The sequence below is a fragment of the Scomber scombrus genome, chromosome 18 (assembly GCF_963691925.1).
Source record: "Scomber scombrus chromosome 18, fScoSco1.1, whole genome shotgun sequence".
NCBI lineage: Eukaryota > Metazoa > Chordata > Actinopteri > Scombriformes > Scombridae > Scomber > Scomber scombrus.
The window spans coordinates 12,051,735-12,074,696 of NC_084987.1; the positions used below are offsets into that span (position 1 = coordinate 12,051,735).

General features: G+C 40.8%; 2 protein-coding genes across 6 annotated transcripts in view; one reads left to right on the forward strand and one right to left on the reverse strand.

Annotated features, from left to right (window-relative positions):
* dnm2a (dynamin 2a) overlaps positions 1 to 16,078 on the reverse strand; it is a 29,103-nt gene extending 13,025 nt beyond the window's left edge. For 3 of the 5 annotated variants that reach the window (XM_062439619.1, XM_062439617.1, XM_062439618.1), the window contains exons 1-11: positions 15,647 to 16,078; positions 9,271 to 9,344; positions 8,895 to 9,044; positions 6,826 to 7,029; positions 6,401 to 6,499; positions 6,027 to 6,187; positions 5,782 to 5,924; positions 4,183 to 4,318; positions 3,970 to 4,037; positions 3,215 to 3,353; positions 1,062 to 1,148 (exon numbers count right to left, since the gene is read on the reverse strand). In XM_062439619.1, the coding sequence (XP_062295603.1) occupies positions 1,062 to 1,148; positions 3,215 to 3,353; positions 3,970 to 4,037; positions 4,183 to 4,318; positions 5,782 to 5,924; positions 6,027 to 6,187; positions 6,401 to 6,499; positions 6,826 to 7,029; positions 8,895 to 9,044; positions 9,271 to 9,344; positions 15,647 to 15,807 (1,422 nt within the window). In that variant the 5' untranslated portion in view covers positions 15,808 to 16,078. Of the gene's footprint in view, positions 1 to 1,061; positions 1,149 to 2,381; positions 2,521 to 3,214; positions 3,354 to 3,969; positions 4,038 to 4,182; positions 4,319 to 5,781; positions 5,925 to 6,026; positions 6,188 to 6,400; positions 6,500 to 6,825; positions 7,030 to 8,894; positions 9,045 to 9,270; positions 9,345 to 15,646 lie in introns of all 5 variants that reach the window. The other 2 variants (XM_062439621.1, XM_062439620.1) reach the window with 1 other exon arrangement.
* Positions 16,079 to 16,320: 242 nt separating this feature from the next.
* On the forward strand, positions 16,321 to 21,076 carry qtrt1 (queuine tRNA-ribosyltransferase 1). Its single transcript, XM_062439636.1, has 9 exons — positions 16,321 to 16,580; positions 16,665 to 16,733; positions 17,311 to 17,449; positions 17,562 to 17,756; positions 18,095 to 18,233; positions 18,328 to 18,403; positions 18,493 to 18,602; positions 19,382 to 19,466; positions 20,522 to 21,076. The coding sequence occupies exons 1-9, from the start codon at positions 16,344 to 16,346 to the stop codon at positions 20,672 to 20,674; spliced, it is 1,203 nt and encodes a 400-aa protein (XP_062295620.1). The 5' UTR covers positions 16,321 to 16,343; the 3' UTR covers positions 20,675 to 21,076.
* The last annotated feature ends 1,886 nt before the right edge of the window (positions 21,077 to 22,962 follow it).

A 22,962-nucleotide genomic window follows, 5' to 3' on the forward strand; every position in this document is an offset into this window, starting at 1 on the left:
CAAAAAATGACTTTGTGGACAGTTTTTTCTGCAGGCTGCCCTGAATACAGAACATATAGAAAATAAAGACAATATTTATAGTATACAAATTCCAAGTAACACACAGTAATACAAACAGAGACAAAACTTAAATTGAAAGCAGATTTGATTGACTGATCTTTTAATGGACAGTATGAACAGGAGGAGTGATTACAGTGAGGAAAAACACTTGTTTATTTGGGAATCTGACTGTTGTTTGAAGACGCAATTGAAATAATCTATCCTTTAATGCTGGTTCCCAGGCTTTTTCAACCCCACAAGAGTAAAATTCTGAATGATCAACAGTTTTTGGAAGACTACTTTTATTATGTTTATGTTTCAGGAAATACATTTTCAAATTTACATAGAGCTGAGTTCTCAGAGATCTCATTATTTCCTCTTTGTGTCATGTCTTGAAATCACTGAGTCATTTCTGCTGTTGTGTTACATTCATTATTTATCACAAGATCCTGCTGTGTTCATGTAACAGTGAAACTAGTCACTGAAAGTAGTAACCTAAGCCTGACAAGAAAAAGCTAATTAAAATCATTCAATAACTGCTTATCTACCCTGATATAAATGGAACAATGACTAAAAAACAGAGTAGAAAAAATGCTTGTTGCAACTGTGGTGCATTGGCATTTATTTTTCTCTAGAATAAGCAGATAATAATCTGACTAAATAGACTTGTGATTCCATGTTACCGGTAAACTCATTTGATCAATCAAGTTTACAGTAAATCTTTTAGCACCGTAATTAATTTTCTCAAGTTTGGAAGCTTTTATTAAGTTTTGAGCTGTGTAGGGATGATGCATACAGTATTAAAAGGAAAAGAAATACATAGCTGTAAGTGAAATCACTGATTCTGAGCCAAGGTAGTAATTTCCAACCATATTTACACAAACTATTTTATAGCTTATAATGTGTAACTGATAATTGATTTAAGATCATGGGTGCCCACCTACAGCTGGGCTACAAACATGCATAATCAACAGCGTGCTCGAGAGCCACTGATCTCTGTAATCAACATCCCAACCACTGACCTGGTCCTTGCTCTTTCCTTCTCTTTCTCTGATGTGGGTGGTGACAATCCTCTCGGTCTCCTCTCTCAGTCTGGGGTAGGAATTGAGCTGAAAGGCAAAACAACGCACAACTGCAGCACTGAACGGAGACACACGCATGCTGACATATGAGCTTGAGCCTAGTAAGACTTACCAATGTGTATCATAGAGAAACAGGAGTGAGAATAAGTTGAGAACAAAAAAAAGGGGAAAGAGAGATTCAAGTGACATTTCAGTGCCACAAGTATCCAAAAAACCACAAACCAATACACACACGCAATCACTATCAGCCAGAGATGACTTCATGAATTTAAAAATCTGTGTAGTCTTTTTTTTCTTTTTTTTTCTTTAAATTCTCAAGAGTTCCTGCGCTGTGACAGGTGCTCTTCACTAGATAACAAAACCAAACAATGACATATATTTTTATTAGTACGGTGTGCTGGATTCTTTGTTTTTCTTTTCAAATTCTGTAAATATTCCATTGCCTAAATCATTCTACTTTTTATAATATCAAACAAACAGAGAAATGTACAGATTTGAGGCCGTAAAGTGAATTCAAAATATTCAGAAGTGTCATCTCTCGCTGATGTTTTGACAGTTTTTTAAGATTAGTGAAAAGTGGATGAGGCGGGAGAGTGACAGAATGGGAGAAGAGACAAGAGGGGGGAGGCGGCTGGTTGCGTTTATGTAGATCACTTCATGGATCGTGGTGCCTCCCGTTGTCCACAAGATGGCAGTGGAGCACCGTTACTATGGAAACACTCTATTCAAGCTGCAGCTGAACCCACAGAGCCCTTGGGCCGAATGTATCATCCCTCCCACCCCTCACATCATTCCCTTTCCTTCCGGTTCAGCAGATAGCAGAATGTCAGTCTGCCATGTGGGTCAGCAAGGGAGCGTAGCCAAGCTCCGCTCTGCCAGACTGACAGACCAGGCCGGCTCTTAGGCAGGTAGGGAGGGAGTAAGGCAATGTGGAGGTGGGAGACAATAACAAACACAAATGCTTTAATGAGTTGATGCAGAGGTCAAATAGTATGTGGGTGCAGGGTGGAGGAAATTTTAAGTTGTGCTTAAAATTTCAGACATTTGATCTGTAAATCAATGTTTGATCTGAATGGGGACTTCCAGAAATGGGAAAGGTAATATACACATTTGAAATGGTGGGCATGGATGGCATACAGGCGAGGTTGTGGCTGATTTCAATGGGGTGACTATTTTACTGGGATTACAGCGATAGACATTTACAGAGAAAAGGAATCCCTTCTCTTTTCATGCCATCCTCCCATGACTGTCTATGATTACCTTAACGGCACACTTCATGACGAGCGCGGTGAGCTCGGACACCACAAGGTCCACACATTTGAGGCTGGGCTCTTTGAGTTTGAGGATCTGCTTTTTGACTATCGCCTCGAAAGCCAGGTCAGGGGTGAAGAGCCCCGTTCTGAAAGGTCATGGGGTCAGATCGCATTGTGTTGTGGTGGTAGAAAGAGAGAAAGAGAGAAAGAGAGAGAGACAGGGGAATAGGCAGAAATTAAGAAAAGAGGAAAAAAGACAGACAGACAGACAGAGAAGAGAAAGAAGAAATGAAAGGAGAAAAAGTCTTTGTTCAGTTAGTCATTTCTAGTTGTTGACAGATAATCAAGCAGTGGAGACGGACAAGCCAAAGGTTTTCACATCCTCTTCTCTGACCAGCCAGTTCCTCTAAAACTAAGTCAATATGGTATAGATTGAGATTTAAACTCCAACTCGAGGCCAAATTAAAGCTCAAGACCATCCCCTTGCTTTGCTGGCTGTAAAGTACTGAGCTGTGAGACCTGCAGCTTGTCCAGGAGAGACCAGAGATGCTCAGACAAGTTGAGTCCCGGAAAAAAAAAATCTCATATCCACGACGACACGTCACCCGTCACAACACTCCACAACACGACAGCGCTGCCTACACACAGGGCTCACTGGGCTGGGTTAAACTGAGGGTGTACTGAGCAGAACTTTTAGGCACTAAACTTATCAGTAGAAACTTCTAGATGTTTATCGAAGCTGTAGGCTGATGTTCTGCTTCAGTGTACCCTCTGCCACACCCGCAGTCGCCCAAGCCCTATGTCTCGGCTGGGTCGGGAGATGCTGGACACCTGCAGTACCTTGTTGCTGCACTGCCTGACTGTGTTGATGAGCTCCTGAATGACCAGATCGATACATTTGAGACAGGGTGTTTTCAGCTTAACGATCTGCTTTTTCACGATGGCCTCAAACGCCAGGTCTGGAGTGAACAGCCCCGTTCTGAGGATGCACAGAGAGACAGAGGCACAGCGGCAGACAGATGGGACGATTAACAGACGTGTGGGCCAAAAAAAGACAAAAAGGTACACATGAATAGACAGATGGTCACACAGACAAAAAGATTATACAGATGACTGTGAGGTTACTGACAAACAAAAACAAACTCAGAGCCACAACAGTGGGAGGAGCTCCAAAGAAGGCCATGTGTGAATGTAACCAAGCGTATAACAACAAATGAGATGTGATAGACATCAGCATATCTGTCAGCAACACATAACAACATAAACACAGTGGACTGAGGTACATGTAACAAAAAAACAATAACTGTATGCTTCAGCAGACAGAAGCATAAAAGGAGTGGGTGTTGTTTCAGTGAAGCGATAGGAGGATTGGGAGGACGAAACACAGAATAGAGGAAATCCATTTCATAAACAAGAGAGAACACTTTCTGAATACACCACTTTGAATTGGACTGTAAGTCGGTGTCAGTTACGCCTGATTATCAAAACCTGAACGATAGCAGCATGAAATCTATAATGAAGAGAGAAAAGCATAGCATGTGGGTACAGCAGTATTTCGTGTAAAGACAGAAAACAGGTGTCTCTGCTCCACTTGCCTGACACCATGAACGTTCTTGATTGCATGACTGATTTCCCGCCTTAGCTCCTTCTCGTCGAACACAATCTGAGGGACAGGAGGAGAAGATGCGAATAATACTTTAACAAATTTGTCAATACGCATTCAGCCGAAACCCTCTTGAGTAGACTGATGTAAACATAAACCCTGCGTCTCATTACTCTTCAGTTATCCTTGTTATTGCAACACTAACCTTGACCAGTTCGAAGGGGAAGCGCTCATGAAAGATGCGGTTGATCTTTGCTCCTCCCGATAGCTCGTTGGTGTCCACCTGGTCCCCAGAGCCCTCGATACGCTTCTCAAAGTCCACACCAAACTGCTGCACCATCCTGCGGAGGTACAGGAGAGACAAAAGACAAATGACTGGTGTGAAACTACAGCTGGAGCCTTCTTGGAGACCCTCTGCAAAAATGTACGAAAAAGCTATTTCATCTGTACAGTAATGCTATACTTAAAACTAGAGGTATAAATCACGAGTTTCATCATGATCTTATCTCACCTGCCACAATACAATTTCGATTGGATTCAAATTCAGATATGATATGAGACAATAACATATGCCCATTTAACACAATCCGTTACTTTCATATAAAATCACAAAAAGCAACTAAAAGGTGAATTGATAAATGTATTACTAGGCTCTTCCACACAATTAAATGAAAAACAATCAACTTCGTTCATAAAAAAAATAAAATCAAAACTCCTGTTCACTATGAAGTGCCACATTTCTCATTTTCATATAAACATTGCAAATGTTTATCAGATAACTTAGAGGCATTGAAGCTAATAATATAATTATTATTATTATAATTGGTCACCAGATGAGCGAGGAGGTACTCAATGTGTGCCACTGTCATTCGGTAGATGACAAAATGGCTCAGAAAAATATAAACACCCACATATACTAACAAATGGAAAGCACTTGTGAATAGTGTTTGCATTTTTAAAACATTACTAAAAATATACAAAACATATGATCTTGCTTTCTGGTCTCACAGCTCTACAGCCTCATATATAAGACACTGGAAAGCTGCAGATACAACTCATTGCTCTTTTAGAGTTGTAGTTCAGTTTTTGTGGTTAAAAGGCATCTGACACGTTAAAGTTAGCGTGGGGTCAATGCCTTGTTCCTTTTTTAGGCGATTAGCCAAGTTCGTCATGTTTCCTGAACATTTGATCTCGTAACGCCATTGTTTGCATATGTGCTTTGTATGTTTACCCGTCTTTTCTCCGAAATCCAAAGAACTTCGACACTGCTGACTTATTCCAGAGAGGGGAGTAAATATCCTCACTGTCTTTTTCTTGGCTGCTTGCCATTATCTGTCTGGTGCTAGCACTCTCTGAATGTTTAAGGAGGTGCACTTGGACAGGAATGGAGACAAGTGACAGTGCCATGAGAATTTAAATTGAAGGCTTATCTTGAAGATTATAATGTGGACCGATGTTTTTAGTTCGCATTGATGATATTGGATCATTGATACCTATGACATGTACCTAGCAGCTGCTGCAACATTACTGCCTTGCAGTAACCCATATGCTTCAGGCTGGGTACCTGAATCTAGTGCTGCATGTACACTGAATTAATGAAGGCAAAAGAAAGTCATCCTTTATCAATGGAAGACTGTAGTTGCCTTGAAGCTTATGACAAAATGCAGCAGAGAAACAACACGTATTTGGAACATCTGTACTGAATTAAAACAGTCAATCAAATTCTGTAATGAGTGAAGCTGTATCTACTGTTAATACTACTGTGTATGCTGCATTTTTATGAGGTGCCACGTGCACTACTCACTGCAACAGGGCCTTGGTCTTCCGTGTTGGGTCATCTGGACGGAAGTTCTTGTACTCCTCCACCTCCTTCTCCAGAGAGAGGAGCTGACTCTGCAGCTTACTGCGCAGACCAGGCAGGGTGTCCCTGATGTGGTTGGTCAATTGCTAAAAACAGACAGAGGTAGTGTTATTATTTTAGAAAATCAATGACATGTTAGGATAGAAGTTATATTTACAACTGAAAAACCAAAAAAAAAAAAAGCTGACCTGGTTGAGTGTCTTTTGTAGATGAGGTGTGCCCATTCGCTCTGCTATATGTCTGTAAGCAGGGTGGGAAAGGAAGAACTTCCTCTCTGCGGCCAGAGCAGCACGAATGTCCTTCTTCCCATCAATGTCTTTCTGACTGCGGTTCACCACACCAATGTAGCCTACACACACACACACACACACACCACACACACACCACACACACACACACACACACACACCACACACACACACACACACACCACACACACACACACACACACACACACAAATAGCCACTCAATGTACAGTCAAAAAGCCTCTTAAGTGCATGCGTTTGTGACAGAGAGAGGGAGAGAGACAGAGTATAGAGAGGGAGAGAGAGAGGTCCTTACCTCTACGCAGCGGTAGAAGTTTGTTTTCAAGAATGTCCTTCGCATCCGTCCCTTCATCCATCAGGTCCAGTTTTGTTAAAACACCAATGGTACGCACACCTGCACAAAATAATAAATCAGTTCAAACTGATTTATTGGCTCTCACCGCCTTGTTTCATATTTTACAGAATAATACAGAGGGGAAAAGGACTAACACTCAGAATAATTAGGTGAATGTCTTTGACCATTTCCTAGCAGAGGTCAGAATGGAAACAACAGATTCGGGACAGAATATCGTATTAAATGAGAAGTTAGGGTTATCATTAGATGCACTGTTTAATGCAATTTTTCTATTTCATGGCATAGCAAAAGGATAAACAGTGTGTTTCATTGTGTTTGTAAACTTAATTTTCAATTTGTTAACTACTACAGCGCTACATGCTCACCCTGCGGGTCCACCTCCTTGGCGATCTTCAGAGCGTCTGAGTTGGCCAGGTCACTGTTGGCAGGTGTGACGGCCAAGATCAGGCAGCTCTCCTTTGTGATGAACTGCATCAGCATGTCCCTGATCTGGTGCTCGATGTCTTGAGGTTGGTCTCCAACGGCAACCTTCGTCATTCCCGGAAGGTCGATCAGGGTCAGGTTCAGCACTGCTCAGTCATATGGACGCAAGTCATAAAAATGGAAAATGCAAATGAGATGTTTTTCTATCAGCTGACTTGAAGTGAATGTACAAAACAAACCCGCACATATCTTAATAATGTATATCAACATTCGTTCAAGTAATGCATTTCCATAACAATTATTTTTTTACTCTCTAACAAAGCCAGTTTATTTTCATTTAGCCTTACTAATTTGACACATCAATAACTTGATGGAGCACTTGAATGAAAACCCCGGTTGTAATAGATGTGAGACAAATACATGCTGTAAATGATTAATCTAGAGCATTCAAAATGAAAGGGCAATCACTGTGTTGGAGAAACACACAGCCCACTCATAGTGTTGTTAATATGTTACTTTACATGACAAGCTGAAGATAACATGTTTTTATGCATATGTCAAGTTCATTTTCATGAAAACATCAACAGACTACACTATCTACACTATCAGCCTCAATTGAACATGTTAATGGGCGTCTGTGGTAGGAGGGGGAAGCTTTCAGTTCATTGTCGAGACACTTGAATGGGCCGACTTCTGCTGCTCAAATATTTTACCCCATAAAAAACATGAACACCCTCTGATGTTTTATCACTTACAAGTGTTGAATTTACTGAATAACAAACGTGAAAATGTTGAATAAAAATTTGACAGTGAATTCCCACCGACGGCTCCCAGGAGATAAATAGATGTTTCTGACAGCCATTCAGCGACGGAGTAAAAGAAAACATTAAAAAAAGCTATTTAATGTAACATCAAAAGCCAGACTAGACCAAAACACAACTATTCATTTTTTGTCTGATACAATACAAGACTCCCTGGAAAACAAATTTAGCAAAAACAGTGGAGGAGAAATGGCATTGATAGAGATTTGAATAACTTGTACATGATGCAGACAACTTCTTCATGCTGTTTTGCAAAAGAGGTGGCATATGAATATAAAGTACAAATAACATCTACTACTCCTGTCATGGTGTAAGTAATGTTATGATATATATATTGTAATAAACTGCATGTTCTCAAACTTAAATTGAGAAATGGTTAATTGTATAGCAGACTGGGTGAATTAACCCTCAAACAGGCAGGAGTGGAAAATGTGATGTGGCTCATATACACTTAAGTAAAACATTTCCATAAATATACTTTTATACCATTAATATCACACATACTAGTTTCTAAACTGTGTTTTATATCAAAGTATAGACCTACCACAAGCTTCAATGCTACAAATCTAGTCCTCTCAATTCAAGGCGCATACAATTGAACAACCACCATAACCAATCATTGCCTGTTTCAGAGTTAAATACCATTAAATATGAGATCACCACACTGATTTGATAAAATTGTGTTATTTCAACCCAATAAACCAGACATATTAAAAAGGATATACCTCCTTGTTTGCAGTGTGGCATTTACACACTACCATATTGTTTTGTTTTTGATCTGTTTGATTTATCACTGCTTACTGCGTAGGATGCTGATATGACTGTGACTACATTAATGGGTGAAATCTGTATGTACGCGGAGCAATATGGGGAGGGGCACCTATATGTGCTTTGAGGGTGTATAGGGGGCGGTCGGCTGGAAGAATTGATGGATGGCTATAATGTATTTTGTTTTATTTTATTTTATTTTATCTATTTCTGTAACTGACATGATGGCAAATTGTATGTTCTGTGTCTTTGTTGAAAAACAATAAAAAAAATTGTTCAAAAAAAAAAAAAAAAAAAAAAAAGGATATACCACAAATTAAACTCAAAGTAAGAAACATGAAAACTCACTTTTTATAAGCCAAAAAGCACAAAGTGTTTACAGTGTGTGTGTGTGTTTCACAGTAAGACTTGTGTCCATTTACCGTTTGGGGAGTAGACCCTCAGGTTAATCGGGATGGGAGAGATGCCTTTGTTGGAGCCTGTTATCCTGTCAGTCTCCGCCTCAATTTCCCCCCGCACTTCATCAAAATCCACAAACTTCTTTCCTTTGCAGTGCAGGAATTCGGCATATTCTACACCCAGGGGCGGAGTGACATACAGGAAAAGGGAGGAGGGTGGGGGAGAAAAGGATAGAGAGGAAGGAAGAGAGAGAGAACGAGAGAATATTCAATTAAAGATATGAAGGTAGCAGGTAGCAGACAGTGAGCCTTGCTTGAGGCACTGTGGTAGAGAGGCCACATGGAGGGCAGCGATGAAAGGAGACGGGGATGCGGCCGTGCACAGCACCGGCACACTCACCTGCTTTATTGTTGACCAGCTGCAAAATGAGAGGTCTGCGGGTAACAATGCCTGATCCTCGAGGAAGAAAGTCCCTGAGTGAGAGAGACAGACAGAGGAAGAGGATTTAAAATAAACACCAGAATTGTAGGGAGTAGAAAAGGACCGGAATAAAAACATGGCGGGACGTGTTGGGTGAAATGGGGGGCGTTCAGAACAAAGAAAGACAAACAACAAGCAAGAAAAGAATCAAGTAAAAAATAAAGAAGGAGACTGGGAGAAGGATCAATTATTCATTACGCTCAATGTCCATTTCCTTGCAGCATGGCCTCTGGTAACTTGATGATTACTGAGGAATTTCACGCCTCCTACTTGCCTTGCAACATATCAAACGTGACAGTCATTTTCTCTCATCATTACAGCTTCAGAGATCAATTTATGCACACCCACTTTGGCAGTTCTGAAGAAAATCCATCGAAAAATAGAATTATATTATAATTATGTATACACATTATGTTCAACACTTCAAATCACTTTTAATTTATGAACATCTCTCCTCACGCTGAACTGAACTGCAATGATAATGTAATCCTAGAGCTGCTCCACAGACAGTGAATAATGGAATAACTCCTAAGACACTACCTGATTCTTGAGAGTTATGATAGCATTTCCTAAGTTCCTATGTTTAATGATTTCTTTTTGTTTGTTTGTTTGTGTGTTTTGAATATGTAAAGGACTTTGTGTTACATCGCCATGTATGAAAAGTGCTATACAAATAAAGTTTGATTGATTGATTTGACATGAGCAGGTTTTTCATTAACAGCTGGATGACCTACATTTAAATTATACACTCATTTTAATTTAAATCTCTTACAACACCTATAGGACACAGACTTGGTATCAATGGACTGAAAATCATTTTCAGAGTCTCAGAGAAAGTTTTTACTTATCAAAATTATTGAAAAATTATTTGAAAATATGTATTTTCTTTTATGGTTGCAATGATTTTGTAATTTAGCGTATTCCCAATGGATGAACATGTTCCTTGTTGAATCAAACTTGTCAATATGTCTGTTTAATGGGTGGGTGAGACAGCTGGCAACTGTGAGATTTTTATATGAGCCCAGCTTGTGTCAACACGCATGAGCGTCGGGACTGAGACTTTCATTGCTTTATGCAGATTCTCCAGTACAAATTTGCATCATGCTACTCGATGGCAGACTGCAACGCTCTGCACCAAGCATGAGATGACAGTAAACAAACACAAGCAGATGCAGCCCAAAAGAAACAATGACAGCTTTCTCACAGTTGACTTGTTTGTTCCTCTTAAAGTGACAGGGCACATGAGGAATTTTTAACTACATGTGGCCAAAGTTGCTTAGTCAGCCCTTAACACTGAAGCTTCTGCACTCCCCTCCTAATTCTGAAGGCCCACTCTGCTGCTCTGCAGACAATACTACATCTGGTGGTAATCACTGACTCCTGCCCTAAGACAATCCTAGCAGAGCTGAGCATGTCACCAGCCCACACTTTCCTTCTCCTCGCTCCTGCCAGATGTACATGCCTGCAGGGTCTGTGTAGTGGTGGTAGTGCTCAGACTGGAAGCAATGTGTCAGCTACAGGACGGGAAAGAAGAGAGAGGACTGCCTGCAATTCCCAGACTGTAGTCCCATGGTGAAACAGTGGGGAACGTTCTGGGTGTTCCTTACATCAGCAAAAATCCACAGGTCTGTGGTTCAGCACTGGTGCTGCTGTGTCACGCACATAATGTGGAGAATGCAGGCATTTGTCCAAGCGGTGGACAGTATAGAAAGGCCTGGATGAGGAATGGGAGCAAGAGATAGGAGGGAGTTAGAGATAAAGAATAAAAGCTATGGGCCGGGAGAAAGGATAGACATAACAGACTGGACGCGAAGGAACACGACAAGACGCAGGGATCACGTCTTCAATCGACTGCTTTATGCATTGATGCTTCTTTCCAGTTACTGGCCACTCTTGCTGGAGTTACAGCAGGCAAACACTGGCTCAAAAGTCACTGCTAAAAAGATTCACATCATCACAATAAACCCGCTAATCAAGCCGAATTTGTAAAATTAAAACCATACACTGATGAGACGTAACTCGAGCGGATCAGAGTCGAACCAGTCACACTTCGCAGACAGAATTGGATAAACAGCAGTGGCATATTGAAAAGAAGCAAGAGGCCAGGATTTCATTATTGATGGGCTGTAAATGATAGACGAGGCCGAGCAGATTGTGTATCATTTCATGCATTATGGATGGCCAAGCAAAAGAGCATCAGTCTTTTAGAGCCTCCCTCCCTCTATCACAAGAGAAAGCAAAAGAGAGTAGGGCAGGGAGAGAATGAGGGAGCCAACTCCCCTCCCCCTGCCTGCCCCGACAGACTCTGCCTCTTTTAAAACAGGGAGAGCAACTCTGAGGAAAGGAGCCCTCATCCACAGTTGATCCTCTTTTTACTCGAATCTATAAGTCTGGCAGGTCTCGCTTTAAAACATGGAGAGTGTGTGAAACTCTTGAGGTCATGGCATTGATCTCACGGGAGGGCGAAAGACAAAAAAAATGCATGTGTGGTTTGGAGGGACTTATCTCTCTGGTCTCTGGTGCAATGTACATATAATTATGGCTACCCGCATTCCTGCACCGCAGTCTGCCACTGTGAGTACCAAGAGGCATCACTTAGCAGCAAAGCCTCTTCAAGCACTACCAAAATCCGACTGCTTAGTGGAAAATCCCTTCCCTCTCTGCCACTCGGCTGTCCGTACTTCCCCCCACCAAGTGATGTCAACTGTGATGCAAACAAGCATCCAGACTGCTGGATAATTATGTTGAAACACTCAAACATGTCTTAATGATACTGACACGATCGTATTTTGTTAACAGTGGTACAGAATTAGAGCGAGGCTGCTTGTATTCACTGTTTTTTTTTATCTGGTACACAGCTTTGAACGTCTATCTGTTCAGACACTTTTTAAAACTACGGGTTTCTCAGAGGTCTCATGGCAGCAGATATGATAACAACCCTCCACCCAGGACAGCCTGCAACGCTAGATATGATGTCCTTCCTCCCCCAAAAAGGGACACAATGTCATCACAGTATTCGAACAGCCAAAAATGGAGAGACAGGCCTGATCATCATCACTAAACTGAATTAATTACAGTCCGACTTTAATTAAATTAAACTGTGGACAAAGCCGGGAAAATCACACTGACAACTTCAGCTAAATGTTATCCAGCATAAAAAAAAAATAAAACTGTTGCCTCTAGTAACAATTAACTTCAGACAATTTGTAATCTGAATCTTGTTTATTGTCTTTTGTCGTCCATGCTGTTTGTTCCCAAAAGGCTTTTGGTTTCATTTAACCAGCTAATTAAGATGAAGGCTAATCTGAAGAGTCTCCTTTAAAGCAACTATAGGTAGAAACAGGTACGGTAAGTGCTTGCTTTTCTGGTATCCTTTACCTTTTTCCACAGTCAACATTTTGACTTATCATAGCAAATCCACACATATAAATTATAACATTGATAATTTATCTGTAAGTCGGTAAAACATGCCGGCAAAGCAGCACACACACACACACACACTATAAGGACCATGGCACTGACACACCTGAGTGGAATGTGGCCTTTGTTATTAATAAGTTACACCTGGTTGTGTAATCAGAAATATCTATTAGGGTACACACTAAGACCTAAATGTTTGTTACCATAATGTACAATAGATTTTTAGTGTATAAAGTGCATGTTCAAAGCGTCGGGAAAAGCTTCCCTTGATGATAAAATGTAACTAAGGAAATAAAAAAATCTACACACAGACACACACACACAGACTGAAACATTCACAAATACAAGAGGCGGTCGAGCCAGAGTGATTTGATTAGCCTCTGTCCAGCAAGCCATCTGATTTGTTCTGCTCTCCTGTGACAAACTTGGAGGCAACAGAGGCCCAAAATTACATCAACATCAACAAGATGGGTCACACAGCACACAGTGAGCAAACTAAGCCCCACCTGACCTGGCTACGCTAAAAAATTAGGACTGCCATCTATTGAGAGGCACCGAGTACACAATACATATAGTCTAGCCCTAGTTGCCCTAACCAGTTTGGCACTGAAAAAGCAGAAACTCAACATGCCGAATGCTGATGACCGATGGCAGACATGCATATTATGATGGCTGAACATTTGCCAACTTAAAGAGTAAAAGCGGTGGAGTCGAGTCGCCTGGGCGCCTGTATCAGATCATGACATCAGTGAAGAATTCAGACGGGAGAGCGTGTTACGAATCTGTGTCTGAATCATACAGTCTGGTCTGAAATGTGTCTCCTCTCAAACACTAAGTGACTCCCTCTCTATCTCTCTCTATTGTTGCTGGTGCCGCAAAAAGGGAGCAAGGGATTATTTTTCTTGCCTGGGGACGCAAGGATGAAACCAGCCTTTCACACATGACATGCACCTCTTCAAAAAGAAAGAGACCCTCAGCCACCGGGAGAAACTGTAACAGCAGCTCAGGGCTCACAGTTAAAAAGCCTGCAGTCGCTACAGGAAAAGTGCAAATCAATTATCTTATGACGCAAACCGCTTTTAGTTTTATGGAACAGATAACTGAAAAACATTTAGGTGCTGGCCTCTGCTGAGCTCAAACAAGACCTTAAATCAACAATGAGTCACTGCGACATGAGCGCGCCGTTGTTATAGTGATGTGCAGCACCTCCCGACTGCTTCCAGGTTGAAGTTAGACTTGACCTTGTAGCTTTGAGTTTGACTTCTACTGCTCCACCTTTGGCGGCTGTCAAGTTCACCTGCATGGCAGCAACAGGTGTTTAAACAGACGACACAATTAAAATGTACCACTCACACACTTCACATGAGAATGTGCAAAAGTAGGTGCTTATATGTGTGACTTATGAGCACATGGGTGCATGTAGGTAGACGGCAAGCACAGGCAGTGAAATTGAGGCCACCATGAAACATGCCATATTAATTACTGCTGATATATGTGTCACAGTGCAAAGTCCTACTCATCTGAATTAATGTACATGCTAAGTGGCAGTCTAATCTGCCGGCGTGTTCTTGCCTCTGAGCGGTTACGACATGCTATTGTCACTGTGTTTACAACCAAAGGCCTGTCTGCATGCCATCTTAATAGCCAATGTACTTCCTCGTCATGCACCCTCTGGCCTGCGCTTACGTGTGTGAGATTGTGAATTCTCTGTGTGGGTTGGGTTACACACTAATGTCTCTGAATGGGGTGGAAACCTGCCAAACAAGCTGCTTTAGAGCAAGCAGGTTTTTGTTTCTTTATCTGCAGGGTGATCTCACCCACTGCTGATGTGGGAGAGGACAACAGGACCAGCCTGTTGAAGAACACATTATATCGCACTGAATAAATGAAGTGTCAAGACCACTTCCTTGATTTCTAAAGTGTTGCCAAAAACGGTAATGAAAGAGGAAGATGGTGAGGGAAATTGTGTCAACTTCAGACATGAGCTTGCACTGTTTGACAAAACATCAGCATCTTGACGAGAGAATGTTTTCTTTGAGGTCAAAAAAGTGTCACTATATAAAAAGCGCTGGAAATGAATTCAGCTGTAATAATCCACATCTCAAAGCAGGTGGCTCACTCTACCTCCACTGTTTTTACTCTGTGTCCCATTAACTTATTTGTCCTTGCCTATCTGTAAAAAAAAAACCCAAACATGCTAATGTAACAACAAACTGCTGAGTGACCTTCTAAAACAAATCCAGCCTACAGCTACCAGCTACAAAGCAAATAACTGGTAAATTGAAAAACCCATTGAACTTTCTGGGTGTGGCATGTACAGTAATTTTAAACAGAACGACAGGAAAAAGTTCCCATTCAGGACTTGACGCCGAGTAGGCAAATAAAAAACATATGCACTGCGACTGCATTGAAAATACACTGCCAGCCTTTAACTGATGAAATTTTAAGAAGGGGTTTCTTTTTTATTATGTTGAAAATATCAGGGAGTAGAAAGGGAACCAGCTTTACTGACAGGCTTTAAATCTATCTTCTGTATCCAGACGTGTTTACAGGTTGTATTGTTATTATTAAGACAGTTTACACCTACGCTCTGGGTACACAAGGGTTCATGGATACACTTTGAGCTTTTGTTATGCTTTTAGGTCGGCTCACTGGTTTGTCACGTAAAGGACGTATGTGTCAACGTCAAGCTGTTGTGTGTAAGGCAGGTTTACGACAAGTATGTAACTTTATATTGACGTTAAGTGTGCTGACAGAGTAACTCTCGGTAAATAGCGTAGTATTATGGGGGAAATGACAGTTTGAAAAGATGCTACATCACAAGAGAAACTATTTCAAGTATGAGATGAACTTAAATTCACCCCAAACAACTTACCTGCCCACGAAATTTTCCAAAACAGAGCTTTTCCCAGCGCTCTGTCCTCCGACCACAGCGATTTGAGGAAGGTCCAAATTGCAACTCTGGCCAATCGAGCTGAAGGCGTCTTGAAGCTTGTTGATCAGGGGAATCAGGTCTTCCATGCCCCGGTTCCCCATGGCTCAGTTAGCTCGGAGAGCCCAACACAACTCAGAGCAAATGGCTAACTAGCTCGGTAACGTTAGCTTAGCAGCAAGGTGCTCTCGGGTTACTCTGAATGTTGCCGCTTCAAAAGCAGCTCGGCCGTTTTTCACTCTCTCGTTGAACAGTTGAGCGGTTTCCGTTAATGCAATTCACACTAATATCATTGCGTGTTCTTTTGAGCACATTAACTAAATAGTCAGTCAGTCGAAACGGACGGAAAACTCGCAAAACAAAACTTCCTCTACACAAACCCCATCCGGTTAGAGGAGACGGACATCCGGTCGAAACCGGTGATTATAGCCCCGCCTCTTGTCTGGAAAGCGGCGCATTCTATTGGTTAATTTTCCTGCCTCTCCACCAATAAAGCATTTTTAATGGACATTTAAAAGGCGTGTTCTTTTCTCAGTACAAATCTTTGTATTTTTATTGGTCGACCTGGGTGTCAATCGTAGCCCCTTAAAAATCACATGGTGACTGTAACATGGCTGCTGAAAACTCTTCTAGCATAAACATGTCTGCACAAAAAGCTATTTCTGCGGTTTCTCCCCTCACTCTGCGAATTATTGCTGAGTGCCCAGTGACAAAAGCAAGAGCTTGTGATTTAATCCTGCCACACTGCGCCGTCAGCACCCCGGTTTTCATGCCTGTGGGTACTCAGGGGACCATGAAAGGAATCACTGTGGATCAGCTGGAGGGTCTTGGATGTCAAATATGTCTTGGGAACACATATCACCTGGGCATGAGACCGGTAGGTAAAACAGTTAGTGGCTATAATAAATAAAGGCACATTTTTTGTAAGTGTGCGTTTTCCTTTTTACACTATTGTTTACAGGGGCCTGATTTGATCGACAAAGCCAATGGTTTACACGGGTTCATGAATTGGAAGAGAAATCTGTTAACAGTAAGTACAACTTTTCTTAAAGGACAGTTTCACAGATTTTTAAGTATTTCTTAAAACATAAGTCAGGCGCCCAAATGAACAGTGAAATAGATTTTTCTTGCTGTAATAATTCCTCCTGTTCATACTGACCATCAGAAGATTTGTAATGCACTTACAAAGTAAATGATGGGGGCCAAATTCCACAAGCCTCCCTCTGTTCAAAAATGTATTAAAAATCTTATGTGAAGCTAAAAGATGCTTCAGTTGTCCAAATGAGTCAGAGCAAGTAGATATTTCTCAACGTTAGAGGCTTTTTAGTTCCAAAGTTCCTCTTTTTGTTACTCCACGTTCACCGCAGCTTAACAGGGAAACAATGTCAGAGGAAATACAAAGAGGGAATTTGATGGTCCCCATCTCTTACATTGAAAGTGCATTTGAAGGGGATGTTATTATGAACAGTGAGTAAAACCTCGTTCAGTCTTCATATGGTCACCTGACTGCTGTTTTAAGACAGACTTGAAAACTTGTGAACTATGTTTTAATGAAGCATAGATAACAGAAGAGTTGAACGCAGTGTTTCACCTTATTTTCCTTACAGGACAGTGGAGGGTTTCAGATGGTATCACTTGTTGAACTCTCAGAGGTCACTGAAGAAGGGGTCAAGTTCAAGTCCCCCTATGATGGCAAAGAGATCCTCCTAACTCCTGAAAAGTCCATCGGCATACAGAACAGTCTGGGTCTGCAATGATTCAAATTCCTTTAATGAATGTAAACTAAAGATTTGGACCATGTCCTCACTTTGCCAGTAACTAACAGGCAGCATCTCCATGTTTCTCTATGTTCTTTCAGGGTCAGACATCATGATGCAGCTGGACGATGTGGTCAGCAGCACTGTAACAGGACCACGGGTGGAGGAGGCCATGCACAGATCCATTCGCTGGCTGGATCGCTGCATAGCAGCCAATAAAAAACCAGACAAACAGAATCTTTTTGCCATTATCCAGGGAGGGCTGAATTCAGAGCTTCGCAAAACCTGTCTCGATGGTAAAAAATCTTGTTTTGTTGTACAATACTTTTTCCACTTTTGATCACTTACTGCTCTCTCTGTATACAATATTTTAAAATGCCATGGAAACCCATTTATGTAGACCTACTTTTACAGTTGGCTGGCAGCTTGGAATTCTTCAAACTGTCAAGACTGATATTTCCTGTCAGTTTTATATTGTACTTTGATATTGACAGCAGGCATCAAACAGCATTTTGGCAAATAATAAGCGAAAGTCACATATATTTTATTGTCAGGTCTTCTAAATTACCCAGTTATAAACAGTTTGACTGTGAGACACTGATGATAAGGGGTCAAACTTGTTCCTTTCTTGTAGAAATGACTAAACGTGATGTTCCTGGTTTTGCAATTGGAGGCCTGAGTGGAGGAGAGGAGAAGGATGACTTCTGGCGGATGGTTACGCTGAGTACGGACCACCTGCCTCGAGAGAAGCCTCGCTACCTCATGGGTGTGGGGTACGTTTGTTTGTATACTGTAAGATTCCTCATGAGAACAACTGTAGTGCTTATTGCTGTGGTGTTATAAATTGGCGTAAAATGTTTGCTGCAGGTATGCTGTGGATTTGGTGGTGTGTGTCGCTCTGGGATGTGATATGTTTGACTGCGTGTTTCCCACCCGAACTGCAGTAAGCTATACAACCTCACACACTGATGAATCATTTTTAATCACCTAATTCCATGTGTGTTTCTGACGGTCATGTTTCTTTTCCTGCAGAGGTTTGGCTCTGCCTTGGTACCTTGGGGAGCTATCCAGTTAAGAAGTAAGCAGTATGCCAAAGACTTTCAGCCCATAGACCCAGACTGCGATTGTCCCACCTGCAAGAGGTAAGTTGAGAACAAACAACAGATTGTTACGTAAGCCTTGTGGTTTGGCTCACAACATAAATCTTGTATGTTGTTCCTCTTTAGTTTGTTCCTCTTTAGTTTTTCAAAGCATTTCTTTGGAACTTTCATTGGAACAGAAATTAAAGCATATGCAGAACTAAAGGGCCCAGGAAGCTGTGGCTCAGGAGATAAAGCATATCATCCACTAATCAGACAGTTGGTGATTTGTGTATGTATGTGTGTGTGAATGGGTGAGTGAGCGTAAAAAACATTGCAAAGCACTGTTTCGCTCCAGATGAGCATGTTGACACTTTGCATGGCAGCCTCTGCCATCAGTGTAATGTGTGTGTTAATGGGTGACTAGTGGCATGTGCTGGAAAGTGCTTTGAGTGGTTTGAGATTAGGGAAGCGCAATGTAAATACAGCCAATTTAGACTTGATTGCCTTGCAGCAAATTACTTCATTTTGGTCTAAAACCGGAATATTTGGCAGATAGGCAACTGCCTCATTATTTTGTCAGCATTTAATTTAATTTATTGTATGTATTTTCACTGTATATCACACAATAAAATCTGTATAGACATACAGCTATTTTAAAGCTATTTAGATGATATCTAGATATATAGTCAGTTTAAAATGTCAGTTTGCTCCAAATACATATTGTCAGTGATACAGTTTGGTGCCAGTGTTTGGTTTTAATACATTTTATATAGTATAAATGGTTTTAAAATGTATAACTGGAAGAAAGGTGTGACTGATGTTCTTGTCTTCTGTTTCAGACATAGTCGGGCTTACCTGCATGCGCTTTTTAAGAGTGACACTGCTGCCATGCATCACGTCACAATCCACAACATTGCCTACCAGGTCAGTATTAGAAATGTCTCATAGCATAAGAGTTAACACACGACTCACAATTAAAGCCAGATTTAACAACAACAACAAAAACAATTTTCCACATAACACAGCAACATTTTTACTTTCGGTTCCTCTATTTACACTATAATGTAGCTGTCAGCAGATATAAGTGTATAAACATATATAAATAGAAAATTTATGACGACATTGGAAACAGTTGTAATAAAATACAACATGTCTTGTAATTACATGCACAAAAGACCCGTTAGTGCATGTATTATTTGTGTTACATCACTTCAGTAATTTTCTGTATTCAGTATCTGCAATCCTGCAAGTTAGAGATATTAACCCGAGCCACAAGTCCACACAGTGGACACAGTTTCTAAAAGTCTAATTGCTCTGACAGAAATCTGACAGAACGTGTTGAACTTTACAAACAAATTTGATGTGATTCAATTATCATCTTTAAGCACTTTCTTCAAACTTGCTCTGCAGCTCTGGCATTATCAAAAAGATAATGAGTCTCCTTTTGTGACAGCTGTGTCCCAAGAAATAATGTTCAAGTTGAAAGTGCATAGCAGATACTGCCTGATTATGCAACATATTCATTATTTATTTTTTCAAAAGTGTTTTATTATTTTTGTCCCCATTAAAGCTACAGTAGCAGGGTGGCTCTAGGGACAGGCATGCTGGTTTTATCAGTGTAAGTATTTGATGAATTGCTATGAAATTTTATAGACCTTTATGGTCTTCAAGTGGATGAAACCTAATGAGTTTCCTGACTTGTCATTCAGCATCTCCAGCAGGTCAAAAGTTAGTTAGTAGCTTCAATTCATAGCAGGATACCTCTACAGCTTGTGAGCAAAGTCCCAACAGATATTAATGCTAACACGCTAAGATGTTACCTGCTGCCATTGTAAATTGTAGCATGCGCAAAATCTTACGATATACTCTAGGGATGCCGACTTTATATTCTATAAAGGTGCAGAACAGAAGATGATTTCTGGCTGGAGATCAATACTCACATGTTTTTTCCTCAGTTCATGAAACATTTCTCTTTGCAGCTCACTCTGATGCTCTCCGTGAGGCGGAGCATTGTGGAGGGCCGTTTCCCTGAGTTTATCCAGACGTTTATGAAGCGAATGTTTCCCTCTCGCGACCAGTACCCCAGCTGGGCTGTGGATGCTTTAGCCTCCGTCAACATCACATTGGAATAAAGCTTGGAAGGCGACTGTTTTATTCAGTGTGGGGATTAACGTCAAACAATGACTGAAAGCTTTGATATCTTTTTAAGTGGCTCTTTTATGGATGATTGTTTTCTACTCTTTGTTTATATTTATTTTGCCACATTCATTGGTGGTGAAGAAAATGGCTTTAAATCTGAAAGAATAAAGCCTGATTGTCTTTTGTAACAACCTGCTTTACTCAGCCTCTACAAATTGTCCTCAGAGTACACATTATGATAATGTGTGACTGAATGGGGTTTAAATGAGGTTTGAAACACATGAACTATCTCCTGATATGCTCAGACAATTTGTTACCATGGCTACGCAGTTAGGCCCACCCACTTAAAATGAAATGTTTTGCCTTCCTGTCAACCCAGTTTTATGTGGATGAACTCATTACAAGGTATTTTTATTCTTGGCAAGGCATAATATGAATAAATGAACATGCATTTTCTCATGATTTACTCTTTTTCCTAATAGAGTAATAGATGTCAGCTGACTGTTCCAACAGAGAGATGAACCTGGCTCACTACAGATTGTGTGCTTGTGTCATTTCACATCTTCCCACCAGAGGGCAAAATAGACAAAACCAGAACAAAGTGTGACAGTAAAACTGAATTATATGCTGTGGTACAGTAGAAACAGCAGTCCAGCTGTCTCTAAGAAAAAATAGCATTAGATTTTTATGCAGGAAACTAAAACATCAAAATTATTCACAACCCTGGGTCGGCATCTGTTATAAAAACAATAATAATGACAGATCATTATCTGTGTTATCCATTGTTCTTCATCTAATCATTAATTGATTTAGGAATAATCCTGTTTGACCCTGTGAGTGAAGGTTTTGTTTGGAGCTCACAGAGGTGCTGGTTCATCAAGGCTCTGCCAAAGGTAATTAATATTAATTAATGCAAGTTCATTTGAATAACACCTGTTGTCTTGTGGCTTTGAGTCAACAGTTCTCTCTAGCACCACATTTGAATTTCATTATAGCTTCTGTTATAACAATATAAAACATTCAACCCCTGACATGTAATGCGTGCTAAGCAAACTAATATCTAGAAAATTGGTGTACAATGAATAGGTTTTTGTGCATAATGAGTCGTTTACAAGTGAGACAAGTTTAGTGATAAGTTACAATAAGAGCAATCTAATATTCATAGAGGGAACTATTCATATGATAATATTGAGTTCAGAGACCTTTTGTATTTTTATATCATCATAGCCCACATTTATAGGAACTTCCAGCTCTGTATGTGTCCCTATTATTCATATACATACATTATTTACAGGATTATGATTCTTTTTCATGAGGAGAGTGACCTTTTTATGGAGTCCTTTTGCGTCTACTGTGTATTTTGATTATATGTAGCATGTGGATGCTTGGTGAGAAAGTAACAGCATGCAGAGCTTAGTTGGCAAGCCCTGCAGAATCGTGTTAAGTGTCTGAAAATGAACACGCACAGCCAAAGGGTTGTTCTAAATACATTGGATACATTCTCATGTATAGGCTATTTCAGCACTAACATTTCTAACATGGAAAACATGCCTCTAAAAATAACTATAAACCTACAGGCTAATGTTCAGAAGCCGTGTTAACGTGAGAAAAACTGTAGGTCTTCATGCAAAAAAAAAAAAAAAAAAAATGTGTAGACTCACAACAGACGCGCACAGGTCCCCACAAAAGTATGATGGACATTTCTGAGGATCACGTGTGTACGACAATTTTAGTATTCAGGATTAGACTGTACAGTAGAATGCAAATAATGCAACGCAGATATTAATGGAGAACGTTTATTGTAGATTTTATGTGTACTGTTTTTGTTGTGGTAGATTTTTTTTGTTTTGTTATTCCTGACATGCAAAGTCGTCGCAACAGTATTCCCCAACGGCTGGTTCCATATTTGCAGTCAGCGCGTCCATGCGGAGCTCAGGCAGGGAGGATGCTGGTCTTGAGAGAGGCAACCAGTTGCTCAACAGCTGTCACAGTAAAAGTGGAGCCTCCCCTACGCACCGACGGATGAGCATCCTATACCTGTTGCCTCGGCGGGAAGAAAAGTAGAGCTGCATTCTGACGGGTGCCAAAAAAGAAGAAGGAAGAAGTTGATTTTTCTGGTTAGGAGGGAGGTCGAGGACGATGCCATGAAGTGTTATCATCAATGTTTTTGTTCAGCGTTTTGAATAGCAAGAGGAAGAGGGACGGAGTTGGTTTTGGGGTGGTCCACCTCCTCGGTTTGGAGGTGCGGTTTGCGGTGATCTTTGTCTCTGTCTCTGGGCTC

Coding starts and splice junctions, on each gene's coding strand:
- qtrt1 (XM_062439636.1), top strand. CDS start 16,344: ATGTCTGCACAAAAAGCTATTTCTGCGGTTTCTCCCCTCACTCTGCGA. Junction 16,734..17,310: donor GGAAGAGAAATCTGTTAACA/GTAAGTACAACT, acceptor TTTTCCTTACAG/GACAGTGGAGGGTTTCAGAT. Junction 18,404..18,492: donor TGTTTCCCACCCGAACTGCA/GTAAGCTATACA, acceptor CTTTTCCTGCAG/AGGTTTGGCTCTGCCTTGGT.